This window comes from Protopterus annectens, chromosome 6.part1 (genome assembly GCF_019279795.1).
Source record: "Protopterus annectens isolate FY-2018-M chromosome 6.part1, PAN1.0, whole genome shotgun sequence".
In the NCBI taxonomy this organism is placed as follows: domain Eukaryota; kingdom Metazoa; phylum Chordata; order Ceratodontiformes; family Protopteridae; genus Protopterus; species Protopterus annectens.
Window position 1 is genome coordinate 396,151,115 of NC_056738.1, and position 21,386 is coordinate 396,172,500.

Here is a 21,386-nt window from a genome sequence, read left to right on the forward strand (position 1 = left end):
CAGACTCTCTTGCTACATCATTTCAACATTCTAAAGAACGTATTCACTGCTATGTCACTAAGCTGTTGTGATCGCAATAGCCTATGCTGGTCTAGAAATTACACACGAGTCACCATCAGAATGATTAAAATGATATGCAATTCAAGTGTTGACTTAAAGGCATTCCGCCTTTGAGGATAATAAGGTTGGGACTGGTTGTTGCCAGGCTGCCAACATGACATCCCTAATTACATGCTTCAGGTCAGAAAAGATAGAATGCTCCTCGGGATTCCTCTCCAAATACAGTGTACAGCACTTCTAATGGAAGGGAAACAGAAGCCAAGAACTAACCTAAGACTCTTCTCATGAGCCTGAGAGCACCTGTGAAACGGGCAACATACAGGGAAGAAGTGAACGGGGGAGTGGCAACAGTATCCATGTTCAGTTCAGAGTTATAGGTTTCTAAAGCTTCCAAATCCAGGAAGCAACAAAAAAACAGCTCCACTACTCCTGGACACAATCTGAGAGGTATATACATCTGACATTGATGGCAAGTTTCACCAGACACAGAACAAGTTCTGGAGCATAAATCAGCATCCATCAGAGTGGGTAGAGGACCACTCTGGGAAGATTTTCAGGCCTAGCTCCCTAGTCCTGCATAAACATTACAAGCTCCCATCAGATCTAAGACAAGTGCCTGATGTTCAGACTCAGATGACATGGTGGACACTCAGACTGGGAACCTGCAGGTCAAGACGCTTACTTAGGAGGAGTCCTAAGTAATGCTCAAGCAAATGATGGCACAAGCAGAGCAAGGGAACACGATATATGCCAAATAAGCTGGAAAAAAGTAAACATGCTTTATTCTACTGCACAGTTAAAAATAAAAATAAGACATTCAAATTAACAGCTTTCGTCTCTGCCAAGTAAGTCAAATTAAGCACTTTCTGCTGACTTGGCAGAGACGAAAGCGCTTAATTTGAATGTCTTATTATTTTTAACAATGCAGTGGAATAAAGCGTTTTTTTTTTACTGTTTTCAGACTTATTTGGCATATATTGTGCTCCCTTACTCTGCTTCTGCCTTCATTTGTTTGTTTGTGGTGGTTCTTTTGTGTTTTCCTAAGTAATGCTGATCCACAGCAAAGGGATTCAAAGAAATGAGCTCCAGGATTAGGTTGGTTTATCAAGGGCTTCATATGATTATCCAAAGGAAAGATGTTGCAAGAACCATGGCATGTCCACCCCAAACAAAGTGAAGCCAAAGTCAAATCTCCGACATTTCCCAACCAAAGCTCAGGATTTGTTTGGACTAAACTCCCTCACCAGTCAAGAGAGAGTATATACCTGTTTAAAGGAAATATACAGCCTGCCTGACACCGATCTCATGTCAAGGAGATCTAAGCCTGGACATGGCCTCCAAAAGTGCACTCCAACCTGCAGGTGTTCCAACAAATGCTTGAGCCTGTGAAAAGGATTTTTCTGTTAGTCTTTTCAACAAAAGCTACCACATATGTTGCCATCCTGAAGAAACTACTTAACAGTTTCAGCATTTACCTCCTCTGACACTAAATGCCACAGATGAATCTGCAGCACCTTTGGCAATTTTTGACACTGTGCTCTCCTCAGAGACAAAACAGGCAGGGATGATGCAAGCCTTTATTCTGAATGCCACAAGGACCTTTATTATGAGATGTAGACATCAGAATGCAGGGCGTAACCAACAGCAGCAAATATCACGTTCCAAACTATGTGAGCAGCAAATCACAGAGGAAAAGCTCTGTGAACCTGCCAGATGTGTGGACACCTCCAGACATAGAACTTTGCTGAAAATTATACGGAGTTTTGATTTATGGATATGCATAACTTAAGACCCAATAACGAGGGTCGTTGCAGCTAGATCTATGCATTAACCACCACAAACTCGATCTCTCCTGACCTACATATTTTATTAATAAAATGAAAGGACTTGAAGCAATGAACTAATTTAGGACAGTTAATGAGTTATTACACATACAGAACATGATGGCTATTGGTGAAAGGCTAATTTTAAAAGTTACTATTTGAATCTGTCTTCTTACCTCCTCTGTGTCAAACTCTTTGCTGAGGCCAAAGTCAGTCAGAACCACATGTCCTTCACTGTCCAAAAGAATGTTTTCTAGCTTGATGTCCCGATAAATAATACCCAGCTAAAAGCAAAAAGAAAAACAAATATTAACTACAACAATCCTGCTGTCTAATAAAACTTGCCACAATTACAAAGACTTGGTATTTGTAATGAAATTGTTTTCATGTAGTTTGAAAGCATTCTTTGCCGTAAGTACCCCTACATGACAGCTATGTCTAATACTACTGGTCCTTTTTCCTTCTTAAGATTGTAAGGCAATGTAAGAATTGCACTCTAGACCAACTACAGTATTAGCTGTGCTTCTTGACTAAGTACACCACCCACACCTACTCATTCAACTGCTTCTCTATTGTAAACTACTGCAAGCATGAGCAGTCGGTTTTGGCACTTGACTGTAACAATACCACATACCTTGACCTTTCTATGTCAGACAGAAGTTTTAAACAGCAGTCTACAGTTACATCACCAATACATGTAAACTGGCAAAATGGAGACAGCGAAAAGTGCCCCATTCCTACTGTATGTTGAAATGACATTCAGCCATTAAGATAATGCAGTTAATTCACTTTGTGTAAATTGGTACCAACTTTTTTGTCTTTGTACTAACAAGTCTTTGATTTGCTTTCAATGGACAGATACTTAAAAAAAAAAAAAAAAAAAAAAAACATTAAAAATTCTCCATGCGCATTTACGTTATTACTGTACTTTTTTTGACTATTAAAAAAAAAAAAAAAAAAAAACATTCCATTCACACAAAAAATGGATCTTGTGCCCATCAACTCCAGGCTTAGCCTATAAACTTGAAAAAAGCTACACTGGAGAATTCTAATGCAACTATCAAATGATTTAAATCACAGCTGTCAGCATATGGAGACTTAACTACTTAAAGCTACTAGTGAAAGAACAAGAATTGGGCCAACTCTGTGGTTGAGAAGGGATTAAGGCTTGATTAGGACCAACACGGCTCAAGTTCAATTAGCACCTGGAGCTGGCCCGCAGGGAAGAAAAAGTTACAAGGCTTTGCCTACTTCTTTTTCTCTGAGGAGGGATATGGATAATGTGCCGATAGTGGCAGAGACTGCAGCGAAGAGCAGTGGCTGGGACAGATATGTTGAAAGGTTTAGGAGACATTGCCACTCCAGGGACTGTGCCTTGGATGTTTATTGACCATGCTACATTGCTTATACCCTACATAACTGATACCAGCACATATAATCGGGCATGGCCATACCCAGTTAGGCAAAGCCAACCTGCTCTTGCAGCAATAGTAACTCTAGCTCCCTCCCCTAATGACTAACACCCATTTTTGCCAGTATAAGGGGCGCTGGTAACCCTGGCTCATATTAACATGCAAAAAGTGTCTACTGCATCAAGAGCTGGGCTCAAGAAAGCCAAGCTGCCACAGAAGCTGCCCAACCCAACAGCAGCAGCCTACAGCAAAAATTAACAAACATACCAGAGATGGGCATATGCACACAGTATGCATATAAAGCAAAACTAACTTATTCTGCCTGCTATCATTTTGCATTTTTGAGGTGTTCTGAAGATGTGGAACCAACACATTGCACTTAAGGTTCACACCAAGAAAAAAAGTTGCAGTGATACTGCAGCTCCCATCAGCTTAGCTAACAAGTCAATGACTTGTTGCTACTAGGATAAAAACTGCTGATTTCGAACCCACAATTTGGGGAAAACTTTCAATACTGGAATCCCAAGACTTAAATGCTATAATTGCATTTTACAATTTGTTTAGCAGGGACAGTGAAGGTGAAAAAGAAGGTGAGCTGTAGCTGACATAACATCACGGAAGGAGAAACTAGAAATGCAATTGTTGGAAACTTTCTATGGTTCATACTACAAAGAATCATGTTGCTTTATACAGATATGCTTCTCAGAGCAGAGGAAAATGAGACAGGCTAGGATTTTAGTGCCACCAACACAGAAGTAGTGTTGAAATTATACAGAGCCACAATATTGTATTATAAATGACAACTTTTTTCATCAAAAAAACAATAAAAGATGAAAATTCTCTTGAAAGCTGCATGGAGACACAAGAGAGTTTACCTGCACTGGCTAAACAAAGTATTAATTTACAATACTACACTGCAATACACACAGGTGGCTTGCAATCGTAACATGTAAGCTTGAGCATTTACACATTCTCATCTTACTTAATCTCATTCTCACGCTTTTCTACTGTTTAAACATACAGGTTGTTAAATAATAGTACCGTTTTGCCTTCAGTTGCTCTCTGCCTTTTAGGATCCAAGGTTATACTTTTACAAGTGTTATTAGCTCTAGGTCTTAGACTTCACCTAAAATTAAATTGGACTTGCAACGGACTTATATCTGGTGCCTGAAAATCATAACTAAAGCTTAACAAGGCTGTAAATTGGTGCCTGTAAAGTACTAATTAAAAGCAAAATAAGGCTGTATAGCCTGCTGAATTTCCCCAAAAATAAAGAGCTATCTACCTTTGTTGAGTGTGTAGCCCCGCTACGTTCTCATTTAGCTAATCCTGAATGAGTATCTTACTGTTGTTATAGCGCTAACCACGCTAGAAGTGGTGAAACAGTTTTGTTTTAATGTGTATTTCGGCTACTCCTGGATGCAGTACTGTAATGTCGCAAAAGCGGCAGTAACCCTTTTAAACTTAATGCTATAACTAATCATGCTTAACAAATTATGCTAGTATTCAACTGCATGCTCGAACATTTGTTAGCGACTTTCAAATAGAGTGGAGGAACCATTGTTTACTGCCTTAGGCTCTAGTATAGTGGTGTATTTTACATGTACTCAAGGTATAAATACTACATCTACTGTCTACTGTTAGCGACTTTTAACTAGAGTAGAAGACCAATTGTTACTGCCTTAGGCGCTAGTTGGTTGTGCAGTTTACTTGTACTCAATGTATAAAGATTACATATACTGTCTTTTCACTGCCTTCTAACCTTATTCCTGACCTCCCTCTTTCATCCTAGGTGGCTCCCTTGATTCGCAGCCCTATTGTCCCCTGTATGAGAGGATACAATTAAATCCCCTTACAGACTCTGAAGCGAGAACGCCGCTTTTCTACTGTTTAAACATACAGGTTGTTAAATAATAGTACCGCTTTGCCTTCAGTTGCTCTCTGCCTTTTAGGATCCAAGGTTATACTTTTACAAGTGTTATTAGCTCTAGGTCTTAGACTTCACCTAAAATTAAATTGGACTTGCAACGGACTTATATCTGGTGCCTGAAAATCATAACTAAAGCTTAACAAGGCTGTAAATTGGTGCCTGTAAAGTACTAATTAAAAGCAAAATAAGGCTGTATAGCCTGCTGAATTTCCCCAAAAATAAAGAGCTATCTACCTTTGTTGAGTGTGTAGCCCCGCTACGTTCTCATTTAGCTAATCCTGAATGAGTATCTTACTGTTGTTATAGCGCTAACCACGCTAGAAGTGGTGAAACAGTTTTGTTTTAATGTGTATTTCGGCTACTCCTGGATGCAGTACTGTAATGTCGCAAAAGCGGCAGTAACCCTTTTAAACTTAATGCTATAACTAATCATGCTTAACAAATTATGCTAGTATTCAACTGCATGCTCGAACATTTGTTAGCGACTTTCAAATAGAGTGGAGGAACCATTGTTTACTGCCTTAGGCTCTAGTATAGTGGTGTATTTTACATGTACTCAAGGTATAAATACTACATCTACTGTCTACTGTTAGCGACTTTTAACTAGAGTAGAAGACCAATTGTTACTGCCTTAGGCGCTAGTTGGTTGTGCAGTTTACTTGTACTCAATGTATAAAGATTACATATACTGTCTTTTCACTGCCTTCTAACCTTATTCCTGACCTCCCTCTTTCATCCTAGGTGGCTCCTGATTCGCAGCCCTATTGTCCCCTGTATGAGAGGATACAATTAAATCCCCTTACAGACTCTGAAGCGAGAACGCCGCTTTTCTACTGTTTAAACATACAGGTGGTTAAAAAAAGTACCGTTTACCTTCAGTTGCTCTCTGCCTTTTAGGATCCAAGGTTTTACTTTTACAGGTGTTATTAGTTCTAGGTCTTAGACTTCACCTAAAATTAAATTGGACTTGCAACGGACTTATATCTGGTGCCTGAAAATCATAACTAAAGCTTAACAAGGCTGTAAATTGGTGCCTGTAAAGTACTAATTAAAAGCAAAATAAGGCTGTATAGCCTGCTGAATTTCCCCAAAAATAAAGAGCTATCTACCTTTGTTGAGTGTGTAGCCCTTCGTTAAGCCCTCGCTCGGGCTCTCTTCGGCCCTCCCTGCCCCCTATTCCCACCTGCCCCCACTACCTCTACATTTATAGTCATAAAACCACTCCTCTAAAAACTGGTCCAATCCCTGCTGTAACCAAAATTTCCCCACCCAACCCCTGAAACTCCACCTTCCTTGCATTCTACCCACTCCTGCTCTCTCCCCCTCCTTCTCATTCTCTGAATCATCTATTCCTCTCCATCTATTCTTTCGGTAATAGCATTTTTCTACGCCCAATATCACAAGTACTTAAACATGTGGTATTTCTTTCTTCTTCCACTGCTATTAACCTCTTACTTCACAACATCGTATGAAACACAAAACCTGGTATTACTCTCTACTACCACATCAGGGACCAATATAATTGGAAGTAAATTCAATAACTACTTTCATGTTTATGGTACTTGGGAAGAATCAACCTCCTGTTTACTGCCACCTTACCCAACCACCGCAAATAGAAATAAAACCCCCAAACTCAAACAATTTTACAAAATTTTAGATAAATTCCTAAAACTTATCTCCAAACTTAGACTTAATCTGCTCCCTCATGGTGATATACACCCCAACCCTGGTCCCACCAGCATTGACCAGCAGTCCTCTCCCAACATTGATATTAGTTCCAACCCCATTACTGCCCGTCCTACTAACTCTCTTTTAACCTGTCATCTGAACATCAGAAGCATAAACAACAAAGTACATGAACTTCATGCGGTACTAGTAGACCTTTCCCCTGAGATCTTGTGTCTAACTGAAACATGGTTAAAACCCACAACTACCGATAATGAGATACTAATCCCAGGTTACAATATACATCGTAGAGACAGAGTTCCCAGGAAAGGAGGAGGAGTAGCCATACTCTATAAATCTGATCTAACTGTATCTATTGATGTTTTGCAACCACCTCAATTTAACAATGCAGAAATACTAATTTCCAAGCTTCAGATTAACAGCAATAAATGTATCTATATTATTTGCTTGTACATTCCCCCAGGAAATAATATAGAAACCCTCGAAAACACCCTTCACTGGATATCAACTCACTTCCCCCAAGAGACCTTAGTTCTCGGAGACTTTAACATAGATTGGAATACCTGTGCCCCCTCAGCTCCTTCCTCACATATTAACCTTTACTCTTTCAAGCAAACTATTAATACTCCAACTAGGCTAGGGAAACCTAACCAGAAGGACAGTATACTTGACTGGGTACTAATAAATAAGCACCCTGATCACTATACATCTGGTACTCTCCCCGATAGTTTAAGTGACCACCACCTCACCTACATCATTAAGTATAAGATAGCCATTCCCATGCAACCCACAATCAGAACTGTTAGAAACAAAAAGAAACTTGACTTAACTAAATTACAACTAGAACTATCTTCATGTAACTGGACATTACTAAAACATCTACCCCTAGAGGAAGCTGTGCTTTACTTTAACAAAAAATTCTTAGAAATTCTTAATTTTCATGCACCCACTCGTTCAAAGAAAACCAAAGCTGTAGATGTTCCTTGGCTTTCAAAAGAAACAAGATTGAAAATAAAACTTAGAAACAAGGCGTGGTCTGTCTGGCGTACTTCCAAACTCCCTTTGGACCAAAGTAAATACAGACAACTTAGGAATGAAACTAAAAGGCAAATATTACTAGATAAAAGACAATACTATTGTAAATTACAAACCGACCACCAAAACTGTCCACAAAAATTCTGGGCTGGACTAAATCAACTTCTTCATCCTGGTCGCACTACTACCCCTGCCCCTGCCACACTCATTGATAAATCCTGACGATGTCTCCAATAGTTTTAACCACTTCTTCACTGAGACAATACAAACTCTGTCTAATCAATTACCACCTAGCCTTCATACCTCTGACCCTCGAACACTAAAAAATATTCCCCTACTTACCTTTCAACCTGTTGCAACTTCCGTTATATGTAAATTAATTAAAAAACTAAAACCCTCCACACTCTCAGCCGACCAACTCCCAGCTGAATATTTGCAAAAAACAGCTGACGTAATTGCTTACCCAGTGTCAATCCTCATCAACCGCTCCTTAGCAGAGGCCATAATCCCCGAGATCTGGAAGATATCATATGTAATTCCTCTCCACAAGGGAGGCACTTCCACTGATCTTTCTAACTATAGGCCCATATCCATACTTTCCCCTTTAGCAAAAATAATGGAAAAATGTGTTCAGAAACAGTTCATGAAACACCTAATAGTCAACCAACTACTGGCTGATACCCAACATGGTTTCAGACCTCTCCACAGTACCACCTCAGCCCTCCTTGTCTTTTCAAATACCATAAACTCCCATCGTAATAATAACAATCTCTCATCAGCACTATTTCTGGATCTGTCAAAGGCCTTTGATATGGTGGATCATAAACTTTTAATCAATACATTGCCTTCACTAGGTCTTGACACCATTGCTGTACAATGGTTTAGTTCCTATCTATCTGGCAGAAAACAAGCAGTTTTATGGCAGACCAAACTCTCTAAGCTACTACCCAATACATTAGGAGTACCTCAAGGATCTATTCTAGGGCCGCTATTATTTTCCATTTTTATCAATGATCTGCATACAGTTACTCCTAATGCCAGTTGTATACAATATGCAGATGATTCCACGTTAATCTGCTCTGGTACTACCCCTTCAGATTTACAACTGTTAACCCAGTCTACTTTCAGCAAAATAGAAAACTGGCTCTCCAGTCGTCGCCTGATTCTCAATCCAAAAACTAAAATGTTGTTGTTTCTTCCAACAAAAAAGTCCTACCCCATTAACTTTACTATCCAAGCAAAGGATGGGACCATTATTTCTCCAGACCTCTCGACAAAATTACTAGGGGTAACCATAGACAACAAACTAAAATTTGATATACACGCAAGCCAAATAATTAAGACCATTAACAAAAAGCTAGGCTCTTTATATAAAATAAAAAGCTTCCTGACCCCCCAAGCTAAAAAGGCCATTGCCCAGACACACATCCTCTCATCACTCCTGTACTGTCCCCTTACTTCACAATATAAGTAAAACTGTCATGAACAAACTCTCTAAATGCTACAATCATATTGCAAGGTTTGTTACTGGGTCCCCATATAGGACCCATCATTGTACCAATTTAGCCAAACTCAACTGGTCTGAGCTTCCTAACCTAATTACTTTCAACCTACTAGTCCTTACTCACAAAATCATATATAACCCTGAATATGCTCCTTCCCTCAAAGCACTACTTCCCCTTTGTAATAATCCCCGCCCATTGAGGTCATCCAACCGCCTCCTAATCCAATCACTCAAAACTAATAACTCTGCTGGAGACTTCCTTCTCTCCAACGCTGCAGGTAAAATTTGGAACAAACTTCCCATGATATTATATCCATCTCTACTTTAAGTCAATTTAAAGCTAAGCTAAAAACTCATCTGGGCTCAATGCGAAGTTGCCATTGCCTAAACCCGGGATAGTCCACTCTAGAATGTAATAACTGTCTATAACTCATGAATATTCTACATCTCCTTACTATCCTACTCCTCTTACATTTAAAATAAATTAGAAAGAATAAGTTAGAATGCTCTTATTTTGAATGTATATTTTGCTTCATTGTTTAGTTAAGTGTTTTGTAACCTGTGTTTTGGAGCTTTTCTCCCCGGGCCTCCGCTGAAAATGGACATGCATCCAGTCGGATCCTCCCGGTCAACAAATGTAAAATAAAAATAAAAATAAATAAAAATCTAGAAAAAACAAGTTATGTACTCACCATAACATTCTATGTTTGTAGTCCATCTCGCCCTTCATTCTTACATGTGGGTTCGGAGCCGATCCTTTGCTCCGACTCGGCCGAATATAAAGCTCGAAGTCTCCAAGTTGGCTTGTGGCAAGGTAGGTATCCTATTATGCAGTAGTATCAATCCTCAGATCTTGTTTGCTGCTAACTATAATAGAAAATAGTTATACTGTACCCTCAGGTAAAGGAGAAACAGTTGTGAAAGGTATCCAACATAAGGAAGGAGCAAAATTATCCTACCAGGTCCTCTAGGACTACATGGACAGGGGTAGGTGGGAGGGTTCATAAGAATGAAGGGCGAGATGGACTACAAACATAGAACGTTATGGTGAGTACATAACTTCTTTAGGTTATGTAGTCCTATCTCGCCTTCATTCTTACATGCAGGACAGCGTCCCTAGCACCTTTTTCTCAGGTGGCTCACGGGAATACACTCGAGCACCGTGGAACCAAAGGAAGCTCTGTCCCTGGAGGCCAAGTCAACTTTGTAATGAGTAATAAAAGTATATGGGCTTGCCCAAGTTGCGGCTGCACAAATACTGTCCATAGAAATGCTGAACTGAAAGGCAGTGGATGTTGCTACTGATCTGGTTGAGTGACCTCTAACTTTGAAGGGAAGTCCCTTGTTATTGGAAAAGTATATAAAAGTTATACAATTAGAAAGCCAATTAGATAATATGATTTTAGAGACTGGCATACCCTTTCTTGCCTCCAAAAAGGATATGAATAACTGGTCTGACTTCCTGAATTCTTTAGTTCTGTGGACGTAGGTAAGTTGGTGAAGGTTGTATTCTGCCTTGTTGATATGGTTAGGGAAAAATACTGGAAGTTCATCAGTTTGGTTAATATTGGATTGGGAGCAAATCTTAGGAACAAAGGAAGGGTTAGTTCGAAGAGAAACCCTGTCTTTATGGAAGATCAAATAAGGAGACTTGACTGAATGCACTTGTAGCTCTGAAACTCTTCTAGCTGACATTATGGCTACCAGAAGAATCGCTTTTCAAGAGAGAAATTTTAAATCACAAGTGGATGAATGTTCAAAGGGTGGTGAGGTTAAGTGAGAAAGGACAAAATTTAAATCCCAAGGAGGGACAGGTTCTTTAAATGGAGGTCTCAGTAATGAAGTACCTTTCAAAAAGGCTTTACACAGTCTATGTGCCATCAAGTTAGGTGCATGCTGTCCTAAGTGGAAAACGGAGATGGCTACTAGCTGAACTTTAATTGTGGCAGCAGCTGAGCCTTGTTGGGAGAGTTCTGAAAGGAAGTCTACAATTGAGGACATTGGGGCAGTGAAGGGGTCTATGTTTCTGGTCTGCTCCCAAAAAGAAAATCTTTTCCATTTACTAGCATATAGTTTTCTGGTAGAAAGCTTATGAGAGGATATCAAGATATGTTTTACTGCTGGAGTGAAATCCTGAAGCCTGACTAAGGTTGGAAGTGGAGCAGCCAAGCTGTCAAGTTGAGGGTGTGGAGAGAGGGATGGAACGTTCCTGACGTATGTGTCAGCAGATCTGGAACTGGGTCCAGAATCCATGGATCCTCCAGTAGATGAGGCCCGAGAAAGGGGAACCAAATCTGCCGAGGCCAGTATGGAGCAATGAAAATCATCTTGCTTCCTAAGGATTTTGCTTTCTGAATGACTTTTGATATGAGGGAAAATGGGGGGAAAAGCATACAGAAGTCCCGAGGGCCAATTGCGAGCAAGTGCGTCTCTTCCGGGAGGGGGATCAGGGCAAAGTAGCTGCTGCATTTGGAATTCATAGGGGTGGCAAAAAGATTGCAGCAAGGCTGGCCCCATTTGTGGAAGATCTCTTCCGCTACATTCTGATTCAGAGACCATTCGTGAGGCATCAAAATTGTCCTGCTGAGCTTGTCGGCTATCACACTGGACATTCCCGGGATGTGGATCGCGACTAGAAAGCGTTGGGAAGATATTTCCCACTGCCAAACCCTCAGAGCCTCTTGACAAAGTGGATATGATCTGGTTCCTCCTTGTTTGTTTATATACCATACCACTGACTTTGTCTGGATTGCAATAGTCCCTACAGGTAGAGAGTTGTGGAGTGCTTGCAACGCCAGAAGCACTGCTCATCTCTAGAACACTGATGTGCAAATGGACCTCGTGTTCCTGCCATATGCCTTGGACTGTCTTTCTCAGGTAATACCCCCCCACACCCTATCTGAGAAGCATCAGTGTTCAGAGCAGTAACAGGTTGATGTGGGATGAAAGGTCTCCCGATGGTTAACTCGGACTAAATCCACCAACAAAGATCCTTCTTGCAAGTTTGTTATTATGATTGGGTGAGACAGAGGAAGTTCCTGAAGCGACCACTGGGAGAAGAGTAACCACTGTATGATTCTTACATGCATCTTGGCTAATGGAACAAAGGTTATGGTTGAGGCCATTGTTCCCGGAAGTTTGAGCACTACTTTTGCTCTGACCTTGTGTTTGGGAAGAAGAAGAAGCAATATCTGTTTGAGATTCGCAATTCTGTCAGTGGGAAGGTGTGCCATCATTGAAACAGTGTCTATTTCTCCGCCTATAAAATTAACATGCTGACAGGGTAACAAGGCAGATTTCTGCAAGTTTTTTGTAATGTCTAGCTGAGCACAAACTTGTAGAGTCAAGTCTCTGGTCTGTTTAAGTAGATGCTTGGTGGTGGCAGGTAGAAGCCAGTCGTCCAGGTACAGAAACACTCTGAATACAGGACGTCTCAAGTGAGCCATTACTACTGACATGCATTTGAACACCTTGGGGGGGCTGTAGTGAGACCAAAGGGCAGAGCATGAAACTGGTTGCGACCCAGAGGGTGTTCCTGAGGCTGTATATCGCTACTGTCCTGTGAATATGGTGGCACCAAGACAGAGGCCGGTGCTTTGGGGGGGGGGGGGAGAGAACATCAGCATTCTTGCATAGAGCTGTATATTTGGCCAGCACACTCATCAGCTCGAAGGCGGACTCCCCTGGCTCAGAGGACACAACCGGTACCAGGGAGATTGGCTCTGACACCGATGTAGGAGTGGGCTCAGGCGAGCTGATGCACCGAGAGGTAGACCCAGAACCAAAGAGGCTCGGGTCCGAGAATCCCCAAGGGGCCGACTGGTGAACTTTGGCTCCTAGACAGTACAGACAGCAACAAGAGTGTCGGAGCAGATATTGGTTCCGAAAAAGCTACTTGGGGTGGCAGAGCCAAAGGTTCTACTGCAAGTGATACTGAATATTCTGGCTTTGATAGACCGGAATGGCTCAGAGGAGGAACAGTAGCAGTTGGCAAGGACTTGGGAGGCTCTGAGGCCAGTTGGGCAGGAGCAGAGAGCAAATCTGCCAGCCCTGGTGCCTTCAAGAGTTTGCACACCATCCTCACCACATCTTCATCCCATAGGCTCCTAGAGGACCTGGAAGAAAGGGTTGGAGATTGAGATCTCTGAAAAATAGGTGATCTCAATGTAGGGGAGACTGGTGGGATATCTGTTGACTGGCTCTGAGCTACAGAATCCTTTTTTGGCTCCGAAGTACTTGGAGCCGATACAGGCATATCAATTGTAAGGCAGTGGAGCTGATGAGGTGAGAGCCTTGGTGGTTTTTGAAATTTTTTCAGGAGGTCCAGATTTCTCGGAGAACAATGTACAGGACCTTTTCACAGTCTTACCTTTCCTGCTAGGAGGAGACCTTGAAGACTGTGAGGAGGAAGAACTACTCAAATCCTCCCCAAAAGATGGTTTTAGGAGACCTTTCAATATCAACTTGTTTTTCATTTCTTGAAGGACTCTCGAACTAAAGGAATGACAAAAAGTAACGTCTCCTGCAAGTGAATGGCCCCCAAACAGTATACACATACATTATGCCCATCCGTTATGGACATTTTCTGTGTGCATTTTTGGCATTTTTTACAACCTGCAGGTTTACAGTCCTTTTCTTTAGATTCTTTAGACATAACTGCTGGAAAAACAACGCTAAGGGACAAAGAAGAGATTAGTTAAGTCCTCTAACTAAAACAGAGCTTAACTATTGGGGGGGTGGGGAGAGAACAAGCACACCACAGGAAAACCAAAGACAGGACTAGGTCCTCTAACTTAAACGGACCTAGCCCTGTAAAACGGAAAGGAAATATCAACTGAAGGAGAACGGCAATATTAAGAAAGACTAGGTCCTCTAACTTGAATGGGCCTAGCCCTTGAACAAAACGCTTCACTAAGCCTAAGGAAAAGACAACACAAGGCAACAGGTTAAACAGCAACACAATGGACTAAACAACAGCAAGTCCTGTAATTCAAACACATGTTATAAAACTAGCAACGAGCCAACACGGACTCAACAGCAAATACTAAATATAGATAATCTAACTACCACTACGGGATACCAACAGGCCTACAGAAAAACGGCCGAACAGTTGAAAAATCAGTGACAACAATTTAAGAATACACTAGTGTCTAACAGTAATGCTACCTATATCTAAATAACAGTATTCTATCTAACTATTAACTAACTACCGAGAGAAAACAGTCTGCAAATATGAAAAAATGTAGAAAAAGATTTAAACTTAGCCACGGTCAAGTAGAGCACTCATGAACTTGTAAAGTGGGAAACGAGATATGGGGATTGATACCACTGCATTATGGGATATCTACCTTGCCACAAGCCAACTTAGAGACTTCGAGCTTTGTAATTGGCAGAGTCGGAGCAGAGGATCGGCTCCAAACCCGCATGTAAGAATGAAGGCGAGATAGGACTACATTACATCATTACATTCTTAAGTTCTACACATTGGAAGGATGGATGCCAGGTCTGCACAAATTATTTCGTGATGAGAACAGTGGAAGAGGTCAAGGTGGGGGAATCCACAAATTCAGCAATTATCACTGTTTCAACCAAACTACAGAGGCAAAGCCAAGCAACAAAATGTACAGTGAATTTTAAAATGGCAAATGAAAATAAAACCATTGCATGTCTTAGGCAGTTGCAAACAGATTGTGCATGGAAGATATCTCACTTGAAAGAGCCACAGTTGAAGCAGCCACACTCCATTAACATACAAAGGTACTACTAAAAGAAGCCTTCAACATCAAAGAAACCTGCCCAATATAAAGACAAAAGGGCTGGCAATTATGAAGCAGAATGTCAAGTACTAAAGAAGGGCAAGGAGGCACAGTGTACAAACAGAACAAGAAATTCACACACAAAAAAACAGGAGGGGAAACAGACTTAACATTTTTTCATGAGTACTAGTAAAACGAGGAAAAAACAGGTTAAGTGAAAACAGGACTTAAAAGGAATAATATATGTTCTTTTTGCAACCATCACTGCTGGAAATAAGATTACACATTGTTCCAAAGGGCAAAGGTTTTAAGTGTTGAGCCATTAAGACAACATCATCTTCAGGATTCCAGCAAAGAAAGCATTGGAAGAGCTCTCCTCCTTAAACTTGCTCAAGATGCACCAAGGGTTTTCATCTGAAGTTTTACTATAACTGTGTAGTCTGGTGTCAGTGGACATGAGGTTACAAAATAATGTTAATCCTTTGGCTCCCTTTGTAGCAGAATGGCTTTCTCTAACCATGGGCAGTAAACAAAGTAGGCACAGACAGAATGCTATTGAATTTGCTTGTGCATGCCCACAGATATGTTTCACAATATCAAAAAAATGCTTTGACCATCTACCAAAAAGGTACTTTTGGAATTTCCTTTACAAGCCAGCTATCAAGGAAAGGAAAACAAAGCTTTAGTCTCTGGTTTCTACTAACAACAATGTCATATACAATTCAATTTCAGACATTTTTGGTTGGCAACTGACAACTTATGAATCTTTCCCATCTGCTAAAAAAAAAGAATACTTTTAAACCAAAATTTAACTTCAGCGTCAGAAACGAACTTGTGAGTGCTCATCTTATCTGCTTGATTTCTCAGATAGCCCACGGTTGTGGGTTGGCTGCATGCCCCCAGGACTCTCTCACTTGCTACCTCTTTTCTCAATTTGGAGCTCCCACACCTGTAGAATGTGCACCCCCCCCCCCCCGCATAAAGGGCTGGACCCCTCTCATACTTCCTATTTACTCCTCCCACCCATATGAGGAAAGCACATTTGCAAGGAAACAAAAACTTGAACTATTACTAGAAACTACATTTTAAGGTATTTAGTACAGCAAGCAATCTTTCCAGATAAAACTATAACAGTAAATGATTTTATTTAAGTTTACCCACCTTCCGATTTCCTTTTTGTTGGGCTGATTTTCCCAAAGCTGAACATTTTCCCTGTGAAGACTAATACTTGTCCAGCATCTGCAAAGGTACTGATGAAAGTACTGTGAGGCCCCCATATACATAAAGCACTGGCATGCAACCTCTCCGTGGTTCTTACAGCCTGCAACCTCTACAGGGAAAGTGTATTTATAGCAGGCAAATCTCCAGTGCTGAGCCAAATTTTAAGTATATGCAAAACAACTCATAACATCAGGAAGCTTGCACAGTTGCACAATGACCGTTACAACTATGTACAAGATTCCATATGAGAAAATCTCTACCCTTACAGTGACCTCTCCCTCAAATATAGACCAAGTATTTTACCCCACTACATTGTGTAAGAGTAAATAACTACATTTGGGTAAAACCTCAGGTAAGATTTTTGTTATCCATAGCAGATGGACAATTTTAAATACTAAAAACTGGGCCTTTGGTGAAGGAGTGCACCGTAGTCCATGCTGCAGATTCTAATACATCTTAGACAAATGAGTTTCTAAAATATGTTGCTGAAGTGACAGTCTTCCATTTAATTAGTAGCCAAGTCACTGAAAGACCATTTTGCCAAGTTTGTTCCCCTTTCCAGAAGTAAAGTGATCCTACTGTTGTTTCAGGAAAGGGGTTGAAGGGAAAAGGATGACACTCCCTACTTGGGACAGCAAATGAAGCAGAGCCTCCACATAACTTGGGGATGCAACCCTTTTGTACCTATGAAGATTGGGTGAAGATGGGTGAAGGCTGCCAGCCTAGCCAGATAGAATTTGTAGATAATTCTGTCATTTTTAAATATTAATGCAAGCTACAGGCTTGTTGTCTTAAATGAAAAAACTGCTATTAGATGTGGAACTGCAAAAAAATGTCACAACAGTGCTCTCTACTGACCAAGTAAAACATGTTGTGACCATTTGATCTAAAGTTGGCTCCAGCCTGTCTAGATGAAGACATTCTTTCTGTTGCTTTAACCAAGAGTTAAATTGCTAGATTTAAACATTGCTCTGCTTCCTGATCAGCTGCAAGATAACACAAGGAAATGTTAAGAATGCAAATGTAGTTTCTGTTAGCCTGGGAACCCAGGGAAGTGTGAAGAATGATGTAATGGGAACCAGGAATGTGATTTTAAAAACAAAGAGAATTAAGCATTTTTGTCTTGACCATCCAAATCATCAGCACTCTGCCTGTTTCTATATGTAAGTTATCGTAGATTTGTGTTTTCTCTTAGAAATAGCTTGAAACTAGAAAGATTAGACTTTTTTTCTGTGATGTCAGAATTGTACTACTGAATTATTTTAAGTATTTCTGTGATCTCTGAACTCTTGACTAGCACTGCGTAGTAGGAAGTATTGTCTTGTGTTCTTATTATTTATTATTAAATATTTTTAAACCTTTTAACTGTGGCTGTTTTGTGTAGAGATAATTTAAGCTCTAGAGTACATTGCATATTTATAGTGATTGCTGTCCAAGTCGCTCCAAATAAGCCTTGCTGTTCAGTCACACTTACCATTTGGATAATAATGTTGCACACTATAATTGGACACCCTTTCAGAAGGGCCTTTGAGTAGCTGATAATTACTAGCTGGGTGGTGACAGTGATTTCTACCGTATAGTCTGGGTAAAAGTGGCACAGATGGAGAACCTGTGCCAGCCTTCCCCAGAAGTGTCTGTGTGGTTGTATAAACTATCTCAAAGTGTGTGTGTGTGTCAGCTACTTGGGCATGGACACGAAGGACTGGTTGGACAGAGAGGATGCTGGAGATTTTAGCTTGCCCAACTGGCTGATATCTGGACCCTATAGTTGTGCCAGTGGGGAGTCTTATTGGGGACCTAGAAAGCAAGGGAGTGACCAGCCCCAGACTGACTGTGACCTCTGTGTGCTCTTAAGGGAAATTGCACTTTACTGATCATATTTGTTATCTTTTCTTCCTATATGAGACGCCCCTCTCTGGTGTTAGTGGTGAGGATTGAGGCTCCTTGATTGCTGGACCAGGGCATGGATGTCACATTGTTTGGCAGAGGTGGGATATCCACATCACATATTAATTGGTGGTAAATACTAATTGGATTGTAGTGGTGTGGATACAGAGTTAATTCCTGTAGCTTGGGTACAGTGAGCTTTGAAGGTGTTTTGTACTCTAAATCAGCCACACAGTGAATACTCAAGAGTTCAGATCACAATTGTTTTATTTCTTTTGTTAGCTTAGTTAGTCAGGGTGAGCAGGGAGCATCTCAGCTGAGGAGTATGGAAAGCTGACAAGGAGCCAGCTGGTGAAGATGTGCCAGGCTAGGGAACTGGTGTATGGAAACCTGACTAAGGCAGACCTGATTGCAGCCTTGGTTACAGCTGCATTGGAAAACAGCAACCAAGAGGGCAATCGGACTGGCAGTGGAGATATAATACCCTAGGAGAATGGGCAGCTTAACCTTTCTGCAGATGACTTAAAAATCCATCTGGAGCTAAAGAGACTTGAGTTGGAGGCCAGGCATTTGGAGACAGAAGCAGAGGAAAAGGAGAGGCAGAGGAAGCATGAGAAATGCTGACTGTTCACCAGAGTCATGGAGGTAATGGGGAAGGGAGTAACTGGACCCCAGAAGCACAAAAGGTCAGTAAACTTCTTCCGCAGTTTAATGAGAGGGATCATTTTGATAGTTTCATTCATGTTTGTGAAGGTATGCAAACAGTATGGTGTTGACCAAAGGCTCTGGGTACGGTTCCTGACTCCCTTACTCCATGGTAAAGCTTTAACTGTAATGTCTAAAATGTCTGACGTTGCATGTTTTGATCATACTGCTGTAAAAAATTGTCTATTAGAGTTTTTTAAGCTAACACTTGAAACGTATTGTAAAAAATTTTGTGAGCACAGACGCAAGGCAGATGAAAGCGTGTGTGAATATGTTGCTGAACTGAGCACTTATTTCCATAGGTGGGTGAGTGGATGTCAGGTCATCACTTTAGAAGGGCTGGCAGACCTTTTGGTGAGGGAACAAGCCCTTAGCACTTTGCCGCAGGAAGTGAGGATCTGGTTAGCTGATAGACAACGTACTACTTCAGATGAGTTGGGGAAGAAGGGAGACCTATACCTGGCAAGCAGAGCAGCCCTGCAAAGGAAGAGGACCCCCTAGTACTGCTCATGGGTCTAAATGAACCCATGTTGGGCAGCACACACTGCCCCAAAAGAATCCGCCAGTAGCAGGGCAACCCACTAGTCCAGGTACATGTCCAGGAGCTAGGGTTAAATATTTTGAATGCAACCAGTGGGGCCATGTGACATACAGGTGTCCACGGAGGCAAGGTGGGGAACAAAAGGTGAGGGAGACTGTAAGTGGGAAAGACAAAATGCCAGTAGTAGGTTGTCTTGAGACAACTAGAGTACATAACTACCATCCTGCAGATGTCCTGATAGGGAAGGATTTGGATGAGGCAGTACCATGTGTTTGTGCAGTTACACATAGTCAGGCATGGAGACAAGCAGGTAAGTCTGGTAGCCTGGGGGAGACCCAGACAGACTGCATGCTTGCAGCCAGGACTGGTGAGGTGGTTACTTCAGGGAGGGAGCTACCCTGTAGCAGGGAGACTGAAGGGGAGCCACAGCTGCTTGTGGGTACTGATGGCCCCTTAGACAGAGTGACTGCAAAGGTAGAGGTGAGTAGTAGTACCCAGGCTGACAGTGAGGCACCACTGTCAGAGGATGCCAGACTTCCTGTGGAAGGGGAGCTGGGAAGGGTTACAAGGAAAGAGTTGAGACAGGCTCAACTCTCAGACCCTACATTGCAAGGCCTGAGGCAGGTAGCTAGGGAAGCACCTGATTCTTAAGGAAAGGGGGAATCTGTATACTGGGACAAACGGTTACGATACAGAGAGTGGACCCCTGAGGGAGGGCTAGAAGGTGAAAGAGTATAGCAGTTGGTAGTGCCTACAGCCTACCATCTGGCACTTCCAGCCATAGCCCATGATATTCCCTTTGCAGGTCATATGTGCATAAAACGTACAAAGAGGCATATTATATGCAGACCTTCTATTGGCCCAGAATTTCCAGAGATGTAACAGAGTACTGCAGGACCTATGAGCAGTGCCAAAAGGTAGGCAAGGCAAGAGACAAGGTGAGAGTTCCTTAGATGCCTTTTGCCTGTGATTAAGGAGCCATTTCAGAGGGTAGCTATGGATATTGTGGGTCCTCTGAGTACCCCAAGTTCCACAGGGAAAAAGTATATCCTAGTGGTAGTGGATTATACCGCATGATACCCTGAGGCAGTGGCTTTGTCCTCCATTGAGGCAGTGAAGGTAGCAAATGCTTTGTTAGAGATTTTCAGCAGGGTAGGTTTCCGAAAAGAAATGCTGACTGACATAGGTGCTAATTTCATGTTAGACCTGCTGGCTTGTCTGTGGAAGTCCTGTGGGGTGAAGCACATGAAGACCACCCCCTACCATCCCCAGACTAATGGTCTTGTTGAGAGGTTAAACTCTACAATCAAGTCCATGCTACAGGCATTTGCAGATCAGTTTAAGAGGGAGTGGGACAAATATTTGCCCCATCTGTTTGCAGAGAGGTTCCCCAAAAATCCACAGGTTTTTAACCCTGTGAGTTGCTGTATGGGCATAGGGTGAGGGGACCTCTAGATGTAATTCGAGATGAGTGGGAAGATGAGTGCAAGTCTGACAAGGAGTCTGTTGTGGCATACGTCTTAAACCTCAGGACAAGGCTCAGGGAACTCATAAGTTTGGCCCAGGAAAACCTGGCAGAAGCCCATCAGAAAAAGGTGCGGTATGATGGGAATGCTTGAGCTAGAGAGTATGCTGTGGGCAGCAGGTAATGGTTCTCATTCCTGTCAGACACAACAAGCTGCAAGCAGCTTGGGAGGGACCCTAAGAAAGGTAAGTGATGTTAACTACATGGTGGAACTGCTAGGCAGAAGGCAGGGGCACAAACTGTACCATGTTAGCATGATGAAACCATACCATGATAGGGAGGCCCTTGTGCGCTGAGCATT

At 41.7% G+C, this 21,386-nt stretch overlaps 1 protein-coding gene across 1 annotated transcript in view; it reads right to left on the reverse strand.

Annotated features, from left to right (window-relative positions):
* The window catches only part of RPS6KA4 (ribosomal protein S6 kinase A4), a 785,184-nt gene that overhangs the window by 413,774 nt on the left and 350,024 nt on the right, over positions 1-21,386 (reverse strand). Inside the window, exon 5 of the mRNA XM_044075810.1 lies at positions 2,060-2,167. Within this exon, the coding sequence (XP_043931745.1) occupies positions 2,060-2,167 (108 nt within the window). The remainder of the gene's footprint in view (positions 1-2,059; positions 2,168-21,386) is intronic.